The 22,081-nt window shown below is 45.1% G+C and overlaps 1 protein-coding gene across 1 annotated transcript in view; it reads left to right on the top strand.

The window, feature by feature from the left end:
- Positions 1-22,081, top strand: part of dnah6 (dynein, axonemal, heavy chain 6) — a 352,146-nt gene that overhangs the window by 56,005 nt on the left and 274,060 nt on the right. Inside the window, exons 12-13 of the mRNA XM_073050010.1 lie at positions 459-579; positions 17,341-17,492. Of these exons, the coding sequence (XP_072906111.1) occupies positions 459-579; positions 17,341-17,492 (273 nt within the window). The remainder of the gene's footprint in view (positions 1-458; positions 580-17,340; positions 17,493-22,081) is intronic.

Raw genomic sequence — 22,081 nt, 5'->3', positions numbered from 1 at the left:
TTTGAGGAAATTTAAACAATACCTAATAGTCATCTTGCTGCCTTCCTTCTGGTCCTGGCTCTTTTACATCGTTAGTTTGGAGCTTTGTTTGGCAAAGAAGCCACATTGCTTCTCTACTTCAACTTAAGGATAAATTTGCAGAGTCACATAAATGCCATTTAAAAATTTAAGGATCTTACTAACTTATTGCACAAGAAAATCATTCTCCACTATAATAGGTGAGAAAGGAGTGTGCAATTCAACAGCTACTTTTGAGATGTCCCAATGCTGGTTTAGACCAACACTATAATATTTGCAATTACATATTATTAAAACAACAGAAAAAATGTTTGCACAATGTTTGCAATGCAAGTAAAGAAAGCCAAATAGTGTGAACTTTTTAATAGAAACTTATATTCTTAATATCCCTCCATTTTGTTATGACTTCATAAATATTTATTTATGATTTTCTTTTTCAGGAGTGTATTGAGGAGGGATATCGTGCAGCATTTACATTTGCAGAAATGTTTGAAACATTTCGGTTATGCTATCAGGAAAATGAAAGTCTCAATTTGAAAGCTATCAAGGAGGAGGATCATGGTATGTTTGTCTGTGCCCTTTTTGGCTAATTCTGATATAAAACTAATTTGGTCTTTTAAATTTGAAATTGTACTGGAATGATGTGAAGCCTAGGGGCTTTCAGAGATGTTTTAATTGTACCTGCTTCTCCAAAAAAACACATAGAATTTGGGTAACTACTTGAGGAAGGATTGAGAATTTCTGTAGATTTTGCACAGGGCTGTTAAACAAACTGTCAAGTGTGTGGCTGCTTTTTTCCTTAGTATTCTTTAATCACTTGGGGGTATATTGGATAGTGAGGATGTCTATCAAAGATTGCAGTGGGATCTGGACCAGCTGGAAAAATGGGGTGAAGAATGGCAGATGAAATTTAATGCAGACAGATGTGAGATGTTATACTTTGAGAGAACAAACCAGGGTAGGACTTTCATGGTGAGCATGGTAGGAGTGTGGTAGAACAGACGGAGCTGGGAATACAGATCCATAATTACTTGAAAGTGAAATCACAGTAGATAAGGTCATAATGAGAGGTTTTGGCGTATTGAATTGAACTAAATTGAATTTCCTTTTATTTCTTACATCCTTCACATACATACATGAGGAGTAAAAATCTTAATGCTATATCTCTGAATGCGCGATGTGCAATTTATAGTAATTTGTAATAAATAGTATGTGCAACAGGACAGTCAAAATTGCATAGAAATACAATTGCATCAATGTGAATTAGTCAGTCTGATGGCCTGGTGGAAGAAGCTGTCCCGGAGCCTGTTGGTGCTGGCTTTTATGCTGTGGTTTCTTTTCCTGGATGTTGGCAATTGGATCAGTTTGCGGTTGGGGTGACTCAGGTCCCTAATGATCCTTCGGGCCCTTTTTACGCACCTGTCTCGGAACCTGTATCTGTTTGTGCTGTAGGTTTTCTATGTTTCTAAAATGTCTTGAATAGTGTGAAGTTCACATCTACAGATGCTTTGGGCCGTCTGATGCAGCCAGTCAGGATGCTCTCAGTTGTGTCCTTGTAGGATTTGGGGACTCATGCCAAACTTCTTCAACTGTCTGAGGTGAAAGAGGCGCTGTTGTGCTTTTCTCACCACACAGTTGGTACGTACAGACCACGTGAGATCCTCAGTGATGTGTATACTGAGGAACTTAAAGCTGTTCACCCTCTCAATCCCAGATCCATTGATTGGCTTTCACAAATCAAGGCATTAAGTACAGGAGTTGTGATGTTATTTTGAAATTGTTTAATACATTGGTGAGGCCTAATTTGGAATATTGTGTGCAGTTCTGGTCACCTGCCTACAGGGAGGATATCATAGGATTGAAAGAGTGCAGAGAAAATATACAAGGATATTGCCAGCACTTGGGGATCTTAATTATAGGGAAAAGTTGAATAGGTTAGGGCTTTATTGTCTAGAGCATAGGAGAATGAGGGGAAATTTGATAGAGGTATGCAAAATTATGAGGGGTATAAAAAGGGTAAATGCAAGCAGGCTTTTTTCACTTAGGTTGGCTGAGACTAGAACTAGAAGTCCTGGGTTAAGGGTGAAAGGTGAAGTGTTTAAGGGGAACCTGAGGGGAAACTTCTTCACTCAAAGGGTGGTGAGAGTGTGGAATAAGCTGCCAGGGAAGTAGTGGATACGTGTTTGATTTCAACCTTTAAGAGAAATTTAGATAGGTACATAGTTGTGAAGGGTATGGAAGACTATGTTTCTGTGCTATCTCAATGAGTGTAGCAGACTTTGCTGAGTGTGGCACCAAGGAGTCCTTGTGAAACTGAAGTCAACGGTGATCATGTAGAAATGTTTCCACTAAATGAATTCATACATGGCTCATGGGAAGAGAATTGTTTTGTTAAAAGTTTAAAATTAGGACTTTGTTGCAGAGGTTCCTGGACAATATACAGTAATGGGTTGATAATTGAGAGGTAACAATCACACCACTAAAATGCTAGTTTCCAACCATTTCCAACAAGAGAGTATAATCATCCTACCAGAACATTCAATTGTTTTGCCATTATTGAATGCTCCGTCATCAACATTTTGATCATGTCATAACTGGGCAATCTTTGATGATGTGATTACACCAGACAGCATGAATGGAATTGCAATTTGTTTTAGAGCATACATAGATCTTCAACACTATCACTGGGTATTGTCAAGGACTGTAGCTTATGCTGTATATATTGCACTCAGACTTTTCTTGATGGCACATAGGAAGAATTGACTTGGCTAACTACCAACTCCAGTAATTCTGGTGATCACAGGAGAAGGATGAATTGAATGATTTACTCAGTGCTACTAGCTGAAGTTGGTGAAAAATATTTCAGCCTTGAAATTTTCAGTTGAATGCCAGAAGGAATATTTATGGAACCTTGCTCTTATGTTCCAAAGCCAATATATCTTTCCTTAGATGCAGTATCCTTCTGGCAAGGATCTACCCAAAGCACAATAGAAGAGTTAAGGTGTTGCTGTTTGTTTGAGTGATAAGCCCATCAGTCAATAAGCCCCAATTTTGTTCTTGTGCACGAACCTTTAGTTATTACCAGGTTTTTAAAATGTCTCCATTTGCTTCTGGAACTTTGAATATGATCCATCCATCTTACTAAATTCAAAATGCATTGTTTCATATTCCATTATGTTGAATTTCATCCGCTTAAGTTTTTCTATTCACTTATGCTATCTTTATACTTCTTCAACTTTCTGCTCCCATCAACACAATGAACAACGCCAGCTAATTTAGAGCCATCAGCAAACTTGGATCAATGGCCAAATATCTTTACATCCTGGTCATATGTAAGTGTAGTAAAAATTAATGGCTCCAGAAATACTAGAGTGCCAATCTTGAAATTTTCAAACATATTCATTATCCATTGCTTTTAATTTCACAACCAATTTTCTATATGTCAATAGGCCCATTCCAATTTTATCTACTTGCCTTTTTATGAAATGTTATCTTATAGAATCTTGTTGAACGCCATCTAGAAATCCATATTGTACCATTTCAGATCGTTGGCAAAATTGTGGCGAGTGCACATGTAACCAACCAATTGCACGGTGAATTGATTGGGCCTCCTACCTGTGGGAGGTATTCTCTTTTGGGCACAGGCTTTCACTTCTGAGTGCATATGTCTGTAAGTTGCCCATTGTATGCTGTGCTAACATGACCCAGTAGAAACATTTGATTATGCTACTTCATTGTAGTTGTTGTTTCATGCATACATTTCATTTTGGTGACTAGGATCAAAACAAGAATTTTGGGCTGCAGCTATGGAAAAATTGACCAGTGGAACCTGACTGCAATAGAATAAAAGAGCAAACAAGAGGAAATCTGCAGATGCTGGAAATTCAAACAACAACACACACAAAATGCTAGTAGAACACAGCAGGCTGGCAGCATCTATAGGGAGAAGCGCTGTCGACGTTTTGGGCCGAGACCCTTCGTCAGGACTAACCGAAAGGAAAGATAGTAAGAGTTTTGAAAGTAGTGGGGAGAGGGGGAAATGCGAAATGATAGGAGAAGACCGGAGGGGGTGGGATGAAGCTAAGAGCTGGAAAGGTGATTGGCGAAAGTGATACAGAGCTGGAGAAGGGAAAGGATCATGGGACAGGAGGCCTCAGGAGAAAGAAAGGAGGTGGGGGGAGAGCACCAGAGGGAGATGGAGAACAGGCAAACAACTAAATATTTCAGGGATGGGTTAAGAAGGGGAGGAGGGGCATTAACGGAAGTTAGAGAAGTCAATGTTCATGCCATCAGGTTGGAGGCTACCCAGCCGGTATATAAGGTGTTGTTCCTCCAACCTGAGTTTGGATTCATTTTGACAGTAGAGGAGGCCATGGATAGACATATCAGAATGGGAATGGGATGTGGAATTAAAATGTGTGGCCACTGGGAGATCCTGCTTTTTCTGGCAGACCGAGTGTAGGTGTTCCGCGAAACGGTCTCCCAGTCTGCGTCGGGTCTCACCAATATATAAAAGGTCACACCGGGAGCACTGGACGCAGTATACCACAACAGCTGACTCACAGGTGAAGTGTCGCCTCACCTGGAAGGACTGTCTGGGGCCCTGAATGGTGGTGAGGGAGGAAGTGTAAGGGCAGGTGTAGCACTTGTTCCGTTTACAAGGATAAGTGCCAGGAGGGAGATAGGGTTCCCCTTGTCCTTATCTACCACCCCACCAGCCTCCAGGTCCAACATATAATTCTTCGTAACTTCCGCCACCTCCAACGGGATCCCACTACCAAACACATTTTTCCCTCCCCCCTCTTTCTGCTTTTCGCAGGGATCGCTCCCTACGCGACTCCCTTGTCCACTCGTCCCCCCCCATCCCTTCCCACCGATCTCCCTCCTGGCACTTATCCTTGTAAACGGAACAAGTGCTACACCTGCCCTTACACTTCCTCCCTCACCACCATTCAGGGCCCCAGACAGTCCTTCCAGGTGAGGCGACACTTCACCTGTGAGTCGGCTGGTGTGATGTACTGCGTCCGGTGCTCCTGGTGTGGCCTTTTATATATTGGTGAGACCTGACGCAGACTGGGAGAACGTTTCGTGGAACACCTACGCTTGGTCCGCCAGAAAAAGCAGGATCTCCCAGTGGCCACACATTTTAATTCCACGTCCTATTCCCATTCTGATATGTCTATCCATGGCCTCCTCTATTGTCAAAATGAATCCAAACTCAGGTTGGAGGTACAACACCTTATATACCGGCTGGGTAGCCTCCAACCTGATGGCATGAACATTGACTTCTCTAACTTCCGTTAATGCCCCTCCTCCCCTTCTTACCCCATCCCTGACATATTTAGTTGTTTGCCTGTTCTCCATCTCCCTCTGGTGCTCCCCCCCACTTTTTTTCTCCTGAGGCCTCCCGTCCCATGATCCTTTCCCTTCTCCAGCTCTGTATCACTTTCACCAATCACCTTTCCAGCTCTTAGCTTCATCCCACCCCCTCTGGTCTTCTCCTATCATTTCGCATTTCCCCCTCCCCCCACTACTTTCAAATCTCTTACTATCTTTCCTTTCGGTTAGTTCTGATGAAGGGTCTCAGCCCGAAACGTCGACAGTGCTTCTCCCTATAGATGCTGCCTAGCCTGTTGTGTTCTACCAGCATTTTGTGTGTGTTGTTGTTGCAATAGAATAAAACCTTCCTGGAATTCATCAAATTCTATTACTTTTAACACCAGCAGCAAAGCTGGAGGAAGCAGTAAAACTCAAGTTGCAGCACATTCAGGCAGAAGATACTCCAATGCTCTGTACACAGAATGAAACTGAACTGACAGACACATTTGAGGCTTTGGTCAATGTTTGGAGGTTTCAGGACAATATCTTTATAGCATTCTTCAGGTTCTCACAACTATGGCAAAACCCTTGACAAAAACGTAGATGATTTCATCAAAAACGTAGATTAACCCTAGTCTCTCCCATCAGTGCTTTTCTCCAGTGTCCGATTAGTGGAATGACATGTTGGATTGCTGGGAGTTGTACCATCAATTTGCAGGACATGTCGGTCAGGATCTTGGACTATGTTTATTTTTTTTTGCTTGCTATTTTGAATATGCTGTGTATGTTTTGCACCTTGACCCCAGAGGAATGCTGTTTCGTTTGGCTGTATCCATGTATGGTTGAATGATAATTAAACCTGATTTGATTTTGCTTTGTTAGCGGCACAGGAATGCATGTACAAAGAAATTCCCCTGAGCAAATTTGAAGAAGCACTGCTTGTCCAAGCTTTGATTTTTGGAATTCAATATAGGAAAACACAGGAGAGCTTCCTGTCCGAAAAGTACTATTTGTCCTAGGACAAAGCATGATCCACAGATTCAGCCACTTCCATTACCACTGATTCAGACTGTACTGGTGCAAGATCCCCTTCCTGAACATCAGGTTCAGAATCAGCTTTATTATCACCAGCTTAGGTCATGAAATTTGCTAACTTAGTTTTGCTAACATGATATTATAGAAAAATAAATAAGTACATCAATTACAGTAAGTAGTTTTATATATATTATATAGTTACATTAAAAATAGCACAAAAGCAGAAATAATATTAAAAATATGAGGCTGTATTCGTGGGTTCAGTGTCTATTTAGAAATTGGATGGCAGAGGGGAAGAAGCTGTTCCTGAATCACTGTGTGTATGCCTTAAGGCTTCTGTACCTTTTTCCTGATGGTAACAATGAGAGGAGGGCACGTTTTGGGTGATGGGGTCCTTAATGATGGACACTGCCTTCCTGAGGCACCGCTCCTTGAAGATGTCTTAGATACTACAGAGTACCTGTGATGGAGTTGACTAATTTTACAACTTTCTGCAACTTACTTTGATCATGTGCGGTAGCACCTCCCCCCACCATACCAGACAGTGATGCAGCCTGTCAGAAGACTCTCCACGGTACATCTGTAGATGATTTTGGGTGTTTTTGGTGACAAACCAAATCTCCTCAAACTTCTAATGAAATATAGTTGCCGTCTTGCCTTCTTTATAGCTGCATCAATATGTTGGGACCAGGTTATATCCTCACAGAGCTTGACACCCAGCAGCTTGAAGTTACTCACTCTCTCCACTTCGGATCCCTTTATGAGGATTGGTTTGTGTTCCCTCATCTTACCCTTCCAGAAGTCCATATATCAATGTTGGACAGTGGATACCGAACCACAGCCTTCAGTCTCCACAGAGATCAATTAAGCCTCCATAATGATGCCATCGCTGTAGGGAAAGTCATGCCCAATAATCCAATTGCAAGTATTAAAAGACAGTCTAACTGTTCTGTCAGAAGTTAGGATACCCTGTGAAGGCATGCTTCACTAAGCAACACGTCGTGAGAAAATGGCAGAATTCAACCATCAGCTGGCGGGAGTGAAGAAGTGGACACTATTTTCCAAATCCATAACATGGGCCAGCAAAACCAGTCTCCTTACTTGGTTACAGTTACAGTGGAGAATTTTCCCATGAGATATGAACTGGATGTAGGGTCAGCCCTCACTTTGATAAGTGATTTATCCTTGCGCCAGATTCCAAAGTTGCAACTACTGAACTTGATGTTCCTCAGCAATGCTGAAGATAGTGTGGATATGCATGGAGTCTTTACAGCAAAATTGGCTCACCAGGGGGACCTGTTTCACTTACCCATGCATGTAGTCGGGGGAGAGCAATAACTTAACTTGCTGGGCAGAATTTGATTAAAAAGATGCCATCAGTGATGTCCTGCATTGAAAGGAACCCTGCAATGAATTCTCTATTACAAAAGCATCAACGGGTTTTCAACCAACCAAAATTTTACAAGGTTTGTCCAGTACCATGTGCAGTGGGCCCAAAGGTAAAAGAAGATCTTGACTGATTAAGAGAGCAGATGTGATACAGTTGACCATGCAGGAGCTTGGATGCCTCAGTGATCTGGAGAGCTATGCTGGCTGGGGTCAGGGGTTTATGTTTTGTCTCTTGGTCGGGTCATCCATGCCTAACAAGTCAAAGGGTAGAAGTCAAACTAAGAGTGGTCCAGTAGTCCTCCAGGTCCATTTGCCCCTCTGATTTTTGAATTTTCTCCCTGTTTAAAAAATAGACCATGTCTTTACTCCTTCCACCAAATTGCATGACCATAAACTTTCCTACATTATATTCTATCTGCCATTTCTTTGCCCATTTTTTAAATGTGTCTTATCCTTTTGTAGACCCCCTGCTGCATCAACACTCCCTGTCCCTCCACCTACCTTCGTATCATCTGCAGACTTGGCCACAAAGCCATTGATTCTGTCATCCAAATCACTGACATATAACATGATGTGGTCCTAACAACACCCCTGTGTAACATCACTAGTCAGTGGTGGACAACCAGAAAAGGCCCTCTTTAATCCATTCTGGTATCTTTGCTGTATTACCGTCTTGTTAAACAGACCCATGTGTGGCACCTTGTCAAAGGCCTTCTGAAAATTGAACATCATGTGCCTGCAAGTACACCAAAACCTCATCCTTAATAACAGACTCCAACATCTTCCCAACCACTGAAGTCAGGCAAACTGGTCTATAATTTCCTTTCTTTGCTCCCTTCCTTCTTAAAGAGTGGAGTGACATTTACAATTTTCCAGTCTTCCAGAACCATTCCAGAATTTAGTGACTCTTCACTAGTGACCCACTCTTCATTTAGTGACCCACAATCTCTTCAGCTATCTCTTTCAGAACCCTGGGGTGTAGTCCATCTGGTCCTGGTGACTTCAGACATTTCAGCTTCCCAAGCACCTTCTCCTTGTTGTAGGCATATATGAGGAAATTGTAGCGACCAAATTAAAATGAGTGATCACAGGGAGAACAAGCAAACTCAATACTGACAGCACTAGAAGTCTGTGAATATACTTTGCTGTAGCTATGAAGTAGCAGCTCTTCTAGTTGTGCCACTGCAGTCTTTGGAAATTACGAAGGCAGTGTTTCAGATTTCAGGATCATTGGGACCTCTTCTGGGGCAGGTGGGACCTGTACAAGAGAGACGGGTTACACCTGAACTACAGGGAGACCAATATCCTTGCAGGGAGGTTTGTTAGTGCTATTGGGGAGGGGGGGGGGGGCAGAGGTTAAACTAGATTTGTAGGGGGATGGGAACCAGAGTGCCAGAGTAGATAGTGGAGCAGGGGTGAAAATAAATGATGTTAAAGTTTCATGCAGTCAGAAATAGAACGGTTGTGTGTGGTGATAATAATCTTCTGAGGTGTGTCTATTTCAATGTGAGGAGTATTGTGGGGAAGGCTGACGAGCTGAGGGTGTGGATTGACACGTGGAATTATGACATTGTAGCCATTAGTGAAACTTGGCTACAGGAGGGGCAGGACTGGCAGCTTAATGTTTCAGGGTTCTAATGTTTCAGACTTGATAGAGGCAGAGGGAGGAAGGGTGGGGGGTGGCGTTGCTTGTCAGGGAAAATGTTACAGCAGTGCTCAGGCAGGACAGATTAGAGGGCTTGCCTACTGAGGCCATATGGGTGGAGCTGAGAAACAGGAGAGGTATGAATTAATGGGGTTGTATTATAGACCACCCAATAGTCAGTGAGAATTGGAGGAACAAATCTGCAGATGGATAGCAGACAACTGCAGGAGACAGAAAGTTGTGATAGTAGAGGATTTTAATTTTCCATGTATTGATTGGGACTCCCATACTGTTAAAGGTCTAGATGGGTTAGAGTTTGTAAAATGTGTTCAGGAAAGTTTTCTAAATCAATATATAGATGTACCAACTAGGGAGGATGCAATATTAGATCTCCTATTAGGAAACAGGTTAGGACAGGTGACGAAAGTGTATATAGGGGAACACTTTGGTTCCAGTGATCATAACACCATTAGTTTCAACTTGATCATGGATAAAGATAGATCTGGTCCTCGGGCTGAGGTTCTAAACTGGAAAAAGGACACATTTGAAGAAATGAGAAAGGATCTAAAAAGCGTGGATTGGGACAGGTTGTTCTCTGGCAAGGATGTTGTTGGTAAGTGGGAGGCCTTTGAAGGAGAAATTTTGAGATTGCAGAGTTTGTATGTTCCTGTCAGGATTAAAGGCAAAGTGAATAAGAATAAGGAACCTTGGTTCTCTAAGGATATTGTAACTCTGATAAAGAAGAGAGAGATGTATGACATGTAAAAGAAACAGGAAGCAAATAAGGTGCTTGAGGAATATAAAAAGTGCAAAAAAATACTTAAGAAAGAAATCAGGAGGGCTGAAAGAAGACATGAGGTTGCTTTTGCAGCAAGGTGAAGGATAATCCAAAGAGTTTCTACAGGTATAAAGGATAAGGATAGTAAGGGATAAAATTGGTCCTTTTGAAGATCAGAGTAGTAGGCTATGTATGGAACCAAAAGAAATGGGGGAGATCTTAAATGGGTTTTTTGCATCTGTATTTACTTAGGAAATTGGCATAGAGTCAATGGAAATAAGGTAAACAAGTAGTGAGGTAATGGAACCTATACAGATTGAAGAGGAGGAGGTGCTTGCTATCTTGAGGCAAATCAGAGTAGATAAATCCCCAGGACCTGACAGGGTATTCCCTCGGACCTTGAAGGAGACTAGTGTTAAAATTGCAGGGGTCCTGGCAGATATATTTAAAATGTCGGCATCTATGGGTGAGGTGCCGGAGCATTGGAAGATAGCTCATGTTGTTCCATTGTTTAAAAAAGGCTCTAAAAGTAATCTGGGAAATTATAGGCCTGTAAGTTTGACATCGGTGGTAGGTAAATTATTGGAAGGAGTACTAAGAAATAGGATCTACAAGTATTTAGATAGACAGGGACTTAATAGGGAGAGTCAACACGGCTTTGTGAGTGGTAGGTCATGTTTAACAAATCTGTTAGAGTTTTTCAAGGAGGTTACAAGGAAAGTGGATGAAGGGAAGGCAGTGGATGTTGTCTACATGGACTTCAGTAAGGCCTTTGACAAGGTCCTGCATGGGAGGTTAGCTAGGAAGATTCAGTTGCATGGTGAGGTAGAAAATTGGATTAGACATTGGCTCAATGGAAGAAGTCAGAGAGTGGTAGTGGGGGATTGCTTCTCTGAGTGGAGGCCTGTGACTAATGGTATGCCACAGGGATCAGTGCTGGGTCCATTGTTATTTGTCATCTATATCAATGATCTGGATGGTAATGTGGTAAATAGGATCAGCAAATTTGCTGATGATACAAAGATTGGAGGTGTAGTGGACAGTGAGGAAGATTTTCAAAGCTTGCAGAGGGATCTGGACCAGCTGGAAAAATGGGCTGAAAAATGGCAGATGGACAGATGTGTGAGGTATTGCACTTTGGAAGGAAAAACCAAGGTAGAACACTTGGTAGGACACTGAGGAGTGCAGTAGAACAGAGGGATCTAGGAATACAGATACAAAATTTCCTAAAGGTGGCATCACAGGTAGATAAGGTCGTAAAGAGAGTTTTTGGTATATTGGCCTTTATAAATCAAAGTATTGAGTATAAGAGTTGGAATGTAATGGTGAGGTTGTATAAGGCATTGGTGAGGCCGAATTTGGAGTATTGGAGGCTGGGTAGTCTCCAACCTGATGGCATGAACATTGATTTCTCTAACTTCCGTTAATGCCCCTCCTCCCCTTCTTACCCCATCTCTGACTTATTTAGTTTGTTTTTTTCTCTCTCTCTGCTCATCACTCTGCCTGTTCTCCATCTCCCTCTGGTGCTCCCCTCCCCCTTTCTTTCTCCCTAGGCCTCCCGTCCCATGATCCTTTCCTTTCTCCAGCTCTGTATCACTTTTGCCAATCATCTTTCCAGCTCTTAGCTTCATCCCAATTCCACCCCCTCCGGTCTTCTCCTATCATTTCGCATTTCCCCCTCCCCCCCCCTACTTTCAAATCTCTTAGTATCTCTCCTTTCAGTTAGCCCTGACGAAGGGTCTCGGCCCGAAACGTCGACAGCGCTTCTCCCTATAGATGCTGCCTGGCCTGCTGTGTTCCACCAGCATTTTGTGTGTGTTGTTCGACTTTCCAGCATCTGCAGATTTCCTCGTGTTTGCTCTTTAATTTCACTACTGTGAAGCCTCTGCCAGTGATGCCTACACTGAAGAAGTTTAAATCTTCTCTTCGACGGGAGTTCAGTGAAACCCTCTCTTGCTGCTCCCCATCTATAATTCCTTCGGCCCTTCAACTTTTTGATCATATTTTGACCCAAACCCGCTATTACAGCCATATATCCTTCCTTGGAACGTGTCTCCGCGGCCAACTGACTCCAGTTGGCTTCAGGATCCGTTTTCGAGCTTCTCAATTTGGACCTTCTCAGGATCCCAGGTACTCACATTTAATTGACTCTGCCTCCTGTTGTTTCTCCCGTCGAGCTCTGAGGGCGACACTCTCCACCATGAGAAGGTACCTGGTGTCCCTATCACAATCCCTTCCACACCTCCGGGACACCTTTTTCTTTGTTTGCAATGAACCTGTCCGTTATTTCATCCTCCGACGGATCCATGCGTGCAATCGCCGTTACTTTGACTTTATCACATCCTGCAAGGATTGCAAGATCTTCCATCTGCAGACCACAGAGCATGGACTTCGTATCACGGCCTCAGGCCCGGCTGTCGATCTCGGCTGCCCCAGCAACCCAGGGCATATTCAAAACCCGGACTCCAGCACCATCATCGCGTGTTCCAATGACCATGGACAGCTTCAAAGCCATTGCGCAACCACCATCTGCGACTCCAGCCTTGAACTCCAGGCCGGGTCTTCACATGCTGCGATTGTGTCTCCTGTCTCCCTTTCCCCCACCACCACTCTGCAATCCCCTCTCTCTCAGATCCTATCGCCAGCTCCTGGGCCCTCAGAGGCTCCATCTTCCTCTCACCCCAACCCTCCCCTCTCCACCGACACCACTAGCCTCCCTCCCCACTCTGATCCCATCTCTCATCCGTGCCGGGTCTTCACCATTCCCTCCAACCTTCAACTCTCTGAGGCAGAGTGCTCTGTCCTCAGTAAAGACCTCAGCTTTGTCCCCCTTTGTCCACACCTCAGCGAGTTCCGCATACGCCATAACGCTGAACTCTTCTTCCGCCGGCTCCGTCTCCGAGCTTACTTCTTTGGCAAGGACTCTCCTACCCCCACCGATGACCCCTTCTCTCGTTTTCAACCCTCCTCCTCTTCATGGACACCCCGCTCTGGTCTTCTGCCAGCTCTGGATCTCTTTATTGCTAATTGCCGATGGGACATCAACCGTCTCGACTTCACCACACCCTGTTCCAATTCCAACCTCACTCCTTCTGAACGCTCTGCTCTCCGCTCCCTCCGCGCAAAATCCCAACCTCACTTTAAAACCTGCTGATAAGGGGGGAGCTATTGTTGTCTGGCGTACTGACCTCTACCTGGCAGAGGCACAGCGTCAACTCTCTGATACCTCCTCTTATTTACCCCTTGATCATGACCCCACTAAGGAGCACCAGGCCACTGTCTCCTATACCATCACCAACCTTATCAACTCTGGAGATCTCCCATCCACTGCCACCAACCTCATAGTTCCCACACCCTGCACTTCCCGTTTCTTCCTCCTACCCAAGATCCACAAACCTGCCTGTCCAGGTAGACCCATTGTCTCAGCTTGCTCCTGCCCCACCAAACTCACTTCTGCATATCTTGACACTGTTTTTTCCCCACTTGTTTAATCTCTTCCCACTTATGTTCGTGACACTTCTCACGCTTTGAATTTTTTCAATGATTTTAAGTTCCCTGGCCCCCACTGCCTTATTTTCACCATGGACGTCCGGTCCCTATATAACTCCATCCCCCACCAGGAAGGTCTCAAAGCTCTTCGCTTCTTTTTGGATTGCAGACCTAACCAATTCCCCTCTACCACCACTCTCCTCCATCTAGCGGAATTAGTTCTTACTCTCAATAAATTCTCCTTTGGCTCCTCCCACTTCCTCCAAACCAAGGATGTAGCCATGGGCACCCGCATGGGTCCCAGTTATGCCTGCCTTTTTGTTGGCTTTGTGGAACAGTCCATGTTCCAAGTCTATACGGGTATCCGTCCCCCTCTTTTCCTTCGCTACATCGACGACTGCATTGGCGCTGCCTCCTGCACGCATGCTGAGCTCGTTGACCTCATTAACTTTGCCTCCAACTTTCACCCTGCCCTCAAATTTACCTGGCCCATTTCCGACACCACCCTCCCCTTTCTTGATCTTTCTGTCTCCATCTCTGGAGTCGGCTTATCTACTGATATCTGCTATAAGTCTACAGACTCTCACAGCTACCTGGACTATTCCTCTTCCCACACTGTCTCTTGCAAAAATACCATCCCCTTCTCACAATTCCTCCGTCTCCTCCGCATCTGCTCTCAGGATGAGGCTTTTCATTCCAGGACGAAGGAGATGTCTTCCTATTTTAAACAAAGGGACTTCCCTTCTTCCACCATCAACTCTACTCTCAAACGCATCTCTCCCATTTCCCGCACATCTGCCCTCACCCCATCCGCCCGCCACCCCACTCAGGATAGGGTTCCCCTTGTCCTCACCTATCACCCCACCAGCCTCCAGGTCCAACGTATAATTCTCCGTAGCTTCCACCACCTCCAACGGGATCCCACTACCAAGCACATCTATCCCTTCCCCCCCTCTTTCTGCTTACCGCAGGGATCGCTCCCTACATGACTCCCTTGTCCACTCGTCCTCCCCATCCCTTCCCACTGATCTCCCTCCTGGAACTTATCCTTTTAAGCGGAACAAGTGCTACACCTCCCCTTACACTTCCTCCTTCACCACCATTCAGGGCCCCAGACAGTCCTTCCAGGTGAGGTGACACTTCATCTGTGAGTCGTCTGGTGTGGTATATTGCATCCGGTGCTCCCAGTGTGGCCTTTTATATATTGGTGAGACCCAACGCAGACTGGGAGACCGTTTCGCTGAACACCTCTGCTCTGTCCGCCAGAGAAAGCAGAATCTCCCAGTGGCCACACATTTTAATTCCACGTCCCATTCCCATTCTGATATGTCTATCCATGGCCTCCTCTACTGTCAAGATGATGCCACAGTCAAGTTGGAGGAACAACACCTTATATACCAGCTAGGTAGCCTCCAACCTGATGGCATGAACATTGACTTCTCTAACTTCTGTTAATGCCCCTCCTCCCCTTCTTACCCCATCCCTGACTTATTTAGTTGTTTGTTTTTTCTCTCTCTCTCTGCCCATCACTCTGCTTGTTCTCCATCTCCCTCTGGTGCTCCCCTCCCCTTTTCTTTCTCCCTAGGCCTCCCGTCCCATGATCCTTTCCCTTCTCCAGCTCTGTATCACTTTTGCCAATCACCTTTCCAGCTCTTAGCTTCATCCCAATCCCACCCCCTCTGGTCTTTTCCTATCATTTTGCACTTCCCCCTCCCCCTCCTGCTTTCAAATCTCTTAGTATCTTTCCTTTCAGTTAGTCCTGATGAAGGGTCTTGGCCCGAATCATCGACAGTGCTTCTCCCTATAGATGCTGCCTGGCCTGCTGTGTTCCACCAGCATTTTGTGTGTGTTGTTCGAATTTCCAGCATCTGCAGATTTCCTCGTGTTTGGAGTGTTGTGTGCAGTTTTGGTCACCGAATTACAGGAAGCATATTAATAAGGTTGAAAGAGTGCAGAGAAGGTTTACAAGGATGTTGCCAGGACTTGAGAAACTGAGTTACAGAGAAAGGTTGAATCGGTTAGGTCTTTATTCCTTGGAGCGTAAAAGAATGAGGGGAGACTTGATAGAGGTATATAAAATTATGATGGGTATAGATAGAGTGAATGCAAGCAGGCTTTTTCCACTGATGCTGGAGGAGAAGAAAATCAGAGGACATGGGTTAAGGGTGAAGGGGGAAAAGTTTAAAGGGAACATTGGGGGGGGGAGCTTCTTTGCACATAGAGTGGTGGGAGTGTGGAATGAAATGCCAGATGAAGTTTTAAATGTGGGCTCACTTTTAAAATTTAAGAAACTTGGACAGGTACATGGATGAGGGGGCCAGGTGCAGGTCAGTGGGACTAGGCAGAAAAATGGTTCGGCACAGCCAAGAAGGGCTAAAAGGCCTGTTTCTGTGCTGTAATGTTCTATGGTTCTATGGGTGATTTTTCTGAATTTTTACTTATATTTCACCATGCCTGCTTTTACCTTTATATTTTCTGTAAATTAATCATTTATGAGTTTTTAAAAAAAATTCTTCATACGTTTTGATGTTATCCAGGTGTATGCTGTTCTCTCTCTCTCTCTGTGTAAGATAATGCAAGAACATAAGAAATAGAAGCAGGATAGTCATTTGACTCCTTGTGACTACTCCATTTTAAAATTAGATCATGGCTGAGTTTTAGTTTGATGCCACTTTTCCTTAATTTCATTAAAATCCAAGAATGTTTTGACTTCTGTCTTGAAAATGCTTGGTAACTGAATTTCCATGGCCCTCTAGTGTAGAGAATTCCAAAGGTTCACTATCCTCAGGTTTTAGAAGTTTCATCTCACCTTGGAACTAGATAGCTGACTTCTTTCACTTGAAACAGTTCAAGACATCCCAGTCAAGGGAAACATCAACCTTGTCTGGCTCTATTAGCATTTTATATGATGCAATAAGATGGTTTCTCGTTCTTCTAAACTGTTGAATTGTTGATAGGGTCTGTTTAGTCTCCTCATTGAACAATCCCCTTATATCAGGATTCAGTCTGGCAAACTTCTATTCCAGTTCTGCTCCTTCAGATATAACCTTCTTTGCAGTGGAAGAAAAGATCAAATAAGATCTATCCACATTTTCCAGGTACATGCTCACCAATACAATTAGACCTAACTATAATGCAATTGCTTGCTATACTGGATATAAACTTTAAGTGAGTTGTGTATGAGTTCCTAATCAGTGCCTCAAAAATTCCTCAAATCCCCTATGTTTTAAAATCCTCAACAATTTTGGAGTAGTTCTTTCCTATAGACTGATATCTTTTCTCCTTCACGTGTTTATCCAATTCCTTTTCTAAAGTCACATTTAATCTGCCTGTTGCATTCTTGTAGGGTGTGTATTTAAGATCTTAGCAACGTTTATTATGCCAAATACAATACATATGAATTCTGGCAGAGGGAACAGTTTCTCCCGTGTGCTTTATCAAAACCAGTAAATATTAACTTCCTCTTTAAATCTATTCTGTAGTGAAGAAAAGAATACCAAACTAATCTAACTTCTGCACATTATGTGATTTTTCCTATCTGAATTTGAATCAGCAGATTGGTAACATGAATACAAGTGTTTAATGTTAAAATTTTCCTTAATTAAAATCTTATTTGTGTTATTTGTTAATGTTGGAACATAAAATATGGTGTTTACCTTTCATTCAGATATCTATTTCTTTGTGAGTTGGCTGGAGAAATACCACAAACAACATGAGGATGCTGTCAGCATTAAGCAGAATAAAAAATTAGGATTGTTGCTAATTAACAGCACCTCTCTGAAGGAGACACTAATTCCTTCACCTCTGCGGTGTCTGGAGGTAAACATTGGCCTTTGTCATCATTTATTTAATGTTTCTTAATGATATGCATTTGATGAATCATACAGATTTAGGTTTTCTGCTGCAGCATTTGAGTAAAAGTGAATCAAAGTGATTAGTAGGTAATGTGAACAAATGTCCTTTCACCAAAATGTAGGACGATTAGATCCTTCCTTCCTTTCAATTAGCTTCCAACATTTTTATTTTGTGTGTTTTGCACCTGGCATCCCTTGGTGGTTTTGTGGATGATGTAACAGAAGTTTGATGCTGACCAGAAAGGGAAATAAGGTAGCACTTTTGGTGTTCCATATTCATTGTGATTTGCCTATTTTCTCATTCCACTCAATGCTGTGATTCAATTTTATAACATGCCCATTTTATAATATTTCAGTCTAAAATAGCATTTGTTCATGATATGATGGATGGGCTTCGCTCAGTACAGTATGAGAGAGAGAGAGAGAGAGAGAGAGAGAGAGAGAGAGAGTGAGAGAATGAATGAGGATGATTCTATGGAAAAAAAGTATATTCAACTTTTCAGGCCTGCAGCAACCTTTCGGCAGGACTGGAGAAAAATAGCTGTGGAGTAAATTTGAAAGGTGGGGGGGGAGAGAAACACCAGGTGATAGGTGGAACTTGGGGGGGAGGGCTGAAGTAAAGAGCTGATTGGTGAAAGAAGCAGAGGCCATGAAAAAAAAAGAAAAATAGGGGGAAGAACACCAGAGGGAGGCACTGGGAGGGCAAAAAGATATCGTGAGGGGATGGTAAGGGAGATGGGAAATGGTGAGGGAGTGGAGGATGGGAGGCGATACTGGAAGTATGAGAAATTGATGTTCATGCCATCAGTTTGGAGGCTACCCAAACAGAATATAAAGTGTTGTTCCTTCAACCTAAGTGTGACCCCATCACAACATTGGAGAGGCCAGGGATGCACATTTCGGAATGGGAAGTGGAATTAAAATGAATGGCCCCTGGGAGATCCCGCTCTTTCTACCAGACAGAGCGTAGATGCTCGGCAAAGTGATTTCCCAATGTATGATGGGTCTCACCGATATACAGGAGGTCACACCGGGAGCACCAAATACAGTATATAACCCCAACAGACTCACAGGTGAAGTGTTGCCTCACCTGGACGGACTGTTTAGGGTCCTGAATGGTAGTGAGGGAGGAGATGTAGCATTTGCTCCGCACTTATTCCATGGACTGTCACAACTGCCTGGACAAAACCTCATCCCACCCTGCTACTTATAAAAATGCTATTCCCTTCTCTCAATTCCTCCATCTCCCCCGCATCTAGGATCTCTTAGAATGAGGCTTTTCACTCTAGAACAAAGGAGGTCTCCTTTTTCAAAGAAAGGAGCTTCCCTTCCTCCACCATCAACGCTGACCTCAACTTCATCTCTTCCATTTCACGCACATCTGCTCTTGTCCCATCCTCCTGCCACCCTACCAGGGATAGGGTTCCTCTTGTCCTCACCCACCACCCCAACACCCTCCACGTCCAGCACATAATTTTCCAAAACTTCTGCCACCTCCAATGGGATCCCACCACCAAACATGTCTTTCCCTCCCCCCTCACTCTTTGCTTTCCGCAGGGATTGCTCCCTACACGACTCCCTTGTCTATTCATCCCTCCCCACTGATCTCCCTCCTGCCACTTATCCTTGAAAATGGAACAAGTGCTACACCTGCCCCTACACCTCCTCCCTCACTACCATTCAGGGCCCTAAACAGTCCTTCCAGGTGAGGCGACACTTCACCTGTGAGTCTGTTGAGGTCATATACTGTGTTCCGTGCTCCCGGTATGCCCTCTTGTATATAGGTAAGACCTGCTTTAGATTAGGTGACTACTTCACTGAGCATCTACGCTTTGTCTGCCAGAAAAAGCGGGATCTCCTAGTGGTCACCCATTTTAATACCACTTCCCTTTCCCATTCTATGTCAATCCATGGCCTCCTCCACTGTTATGATGAGTCCACACTTAGGTTGGAGGAACAACACCTTATATTCCACTTGGGTAGCCTCCAACCTGATGGCATGAACATCAATTTCTCAAACTTTCAGTAAAGCCTCCCACACCCACCCTCTTCACCATTTCCATCCTCTTTACTCTCCCTCACCTTGTCTGTCCATTGCCTCCCTCTGATGCTCCTCCTCCCTTTTCTTTCTTCCATGGCCTTCTGTCTCTTTCACCAATCAACTTCCCAGCTCTTTACTTCATCCCCCCCCACCTTCAGGTTTCACTTCTCACCTGGTGTGGTGAACTAGATATACCTGTCTGACTGCTCCTGTGGCTCCTCCCAAGACCCTGCTGACTGCCCCTGTGGCTCCTCCCACAGACCCCTGTATAAAGGCGACTGTGGCCTGCTGCTCTCCCTCATTTTCCCAGGATGTAGTTGTTCTTCAGTCAATAAAAGCCGATATCTCACTTCCTAAGTCTCGGCGTGAGTTATTGATGGTGCATCAATTTTATTGACTGAAAGTTACAACATGGAAACCGCTTTACGCCCAGAACGCCTAGACTTGGACCCCCAAGACCCTGGCGCAGCTCTTGCCTTTGAACACTGGCTGGTGTGCTTCCAATCATACTTAGAGGAGGTTCGTGCCACCGACTCGGCTGTTCGGCACAAACTTCTCCTCTCGAGGGTCGCCCCAAAAGTTTATTCGTTCATCAGGGACATATCCACCTACGAGGAGGCGCTTGCCGCCCTCAAAAGACAGTACCTGTGGCCAGTAAATCCAGTTTATGCACGGCACCGCTTGGCAACACGAAAACAGCGGCCTACGGAGTCGACTGCTGAATTTCTTCGAGAACTACAGGCACTCGCGCGGACTTGTGACTGCCAAGCGCTCACAGCGGAACAGCATAAGGAACTCTTGGTCCGAGACGCTTTTGTGACTGGGGTCCGGTCAGTGTGTATACGCCAGTGGCTGCTGGAAAAAGCTGATCTTACCTTACGCTCCGCGATAGAGACGGCCGATACGATAGAGGCTGCGCAGCTGTACGCCGAAGAGGTCCAGCCGCGCGATTCCCCGGTTCCGAGCGAATTCGCCAACGCCGCTGCCAGTCGCGGTATCTCAAACCCCACGAATTCGCCAGGTATGAAACTCTGTTACTTTTGTGGGCTTCAGAAACATTCCAGAAACAGCTGCCCTGCACGCGAAGCGACTTGTTCCAGCTGTGGGAAGAAGGGCCATTTCGCCAAAGTATGTAAGTCTAAACCGCGCCCGGGGTCGAGCAGCGCTGCGTCTGAGACCTGGGGGCCGCCATTTTGCATGACCGGATGTGGACAACCATCTTTGCCGGCGTCACCAGGCCCCGCCCCCGACTCGCCATCTTGCATGCCCGGATGTGAGCGGCCAACTTTGCCGGCGTCACCAGGCCCCGCCCCCGACACGCCCCGTTCAACGCTGGCTTCCGTGACCCTCGACCAAAGCGCCCCACACCAGCTCGCAAGGTCGATGATGGACATCCTGGTGGAGGGGCACAGGACTAGCTGCCTGTTTGACATGGGCAGCACTGAGAGTTTTATTGACCCGGCCACAGTGAAACGCTGTGGACTCGTGACACGGCCGGTACGTCAGAAGATCACCTTGGCTTCAGGGTCGCATTCCACAGACATCCGGGTGGGTTGTGTAGCGACATTGGTGGTGCAGGGCACAGAATATCGGAACTTTGCGTTCCTGGTCATGCCTCGGCTGTGCGCACCTGTGCTATTGGGGCTGGACTTCCAGAGCCACCTCGAATGTGTGACTATGGCATATGACGGGCCCCACCCACCACTCACTGTCAGGAATCCTCAGTTTGGTGGGACTTCGCCATATACTCCGTTACCACACGCACATACACCCCGAATCCCACATCCCGCCCAGCACCATGCCGATAGCTGTGCTGCTGACACTATTTGCAACCTCTCCACCCTCAAGATCCCTCCCCCATCGCTGTTCACCAACCTGACCCCCGACTGTAAACCTGTGGCAACTAAAAGTAGGAGGTACAGTGCGGGGGACAGGGCCTTTATTCATTCAGAGGTGCAGCGGCTGCTCAGGGAGGGGATCATTGAGCCAAGCACAAGCCCATGGCGGTCCCAGGTGGTCGTTGTTCGGACTGGGCAGAAAAATAGGATGGTTGTGGACTACAGCCAGACCATCAATAGATTCACGCAGCTTGACGCGTACCCCCTACCCCGCATCGCGGATGTGGTCAACCAGATAGCTCAGTACAAGGTGTACTGGACAATTGATCTGAAATCCGCTTATCACCAGCTCCCCATCCGCCCAGAGGACCGCCCCTACACCGCCTTCGAGGCGGGTGGCAGGCTCTATCACTTTCTGCGTGTCCCATTTGGTGTCACAAATGGGGTCTCAGTCTTCCAGAGGGAGATGGACCGGATGGTGGACCAGTACAAACTGACGGCCACATTTCCCTATCTAGATAACATCACCATCTGTGGTCGCGACTGGTCGGATCATGACGCCAACCTCCAACGATTTTTCCAAGTGGCCGATGCTTTGAACCTCACTTATAACAAGGACAAGTGTGTTTTCAGAACCACACGACTCGCTATCCTTGGGTATGTCGTGGAGAACGG

Source organism: Hemitrygon akajei, chromosome 6, assembly GCF_048418815.1.
Source record: "Hemitrygon akajei chromosome 6, sHemAka1.3, whole genome shotgun sequence".
Taxonomy (NCBI): Eukaryota; Metazoa; Chordata; class Chondrichthyes; order Myliobatiformes; family Dasyatidae; genus Hemitrygon; species Hemitrygon akajei.
The sequence above is the reverse complement of the archived record's forward strand: the minus strand, read 5'-3'. Positions and strand labels throughout refer to the sequence as shown.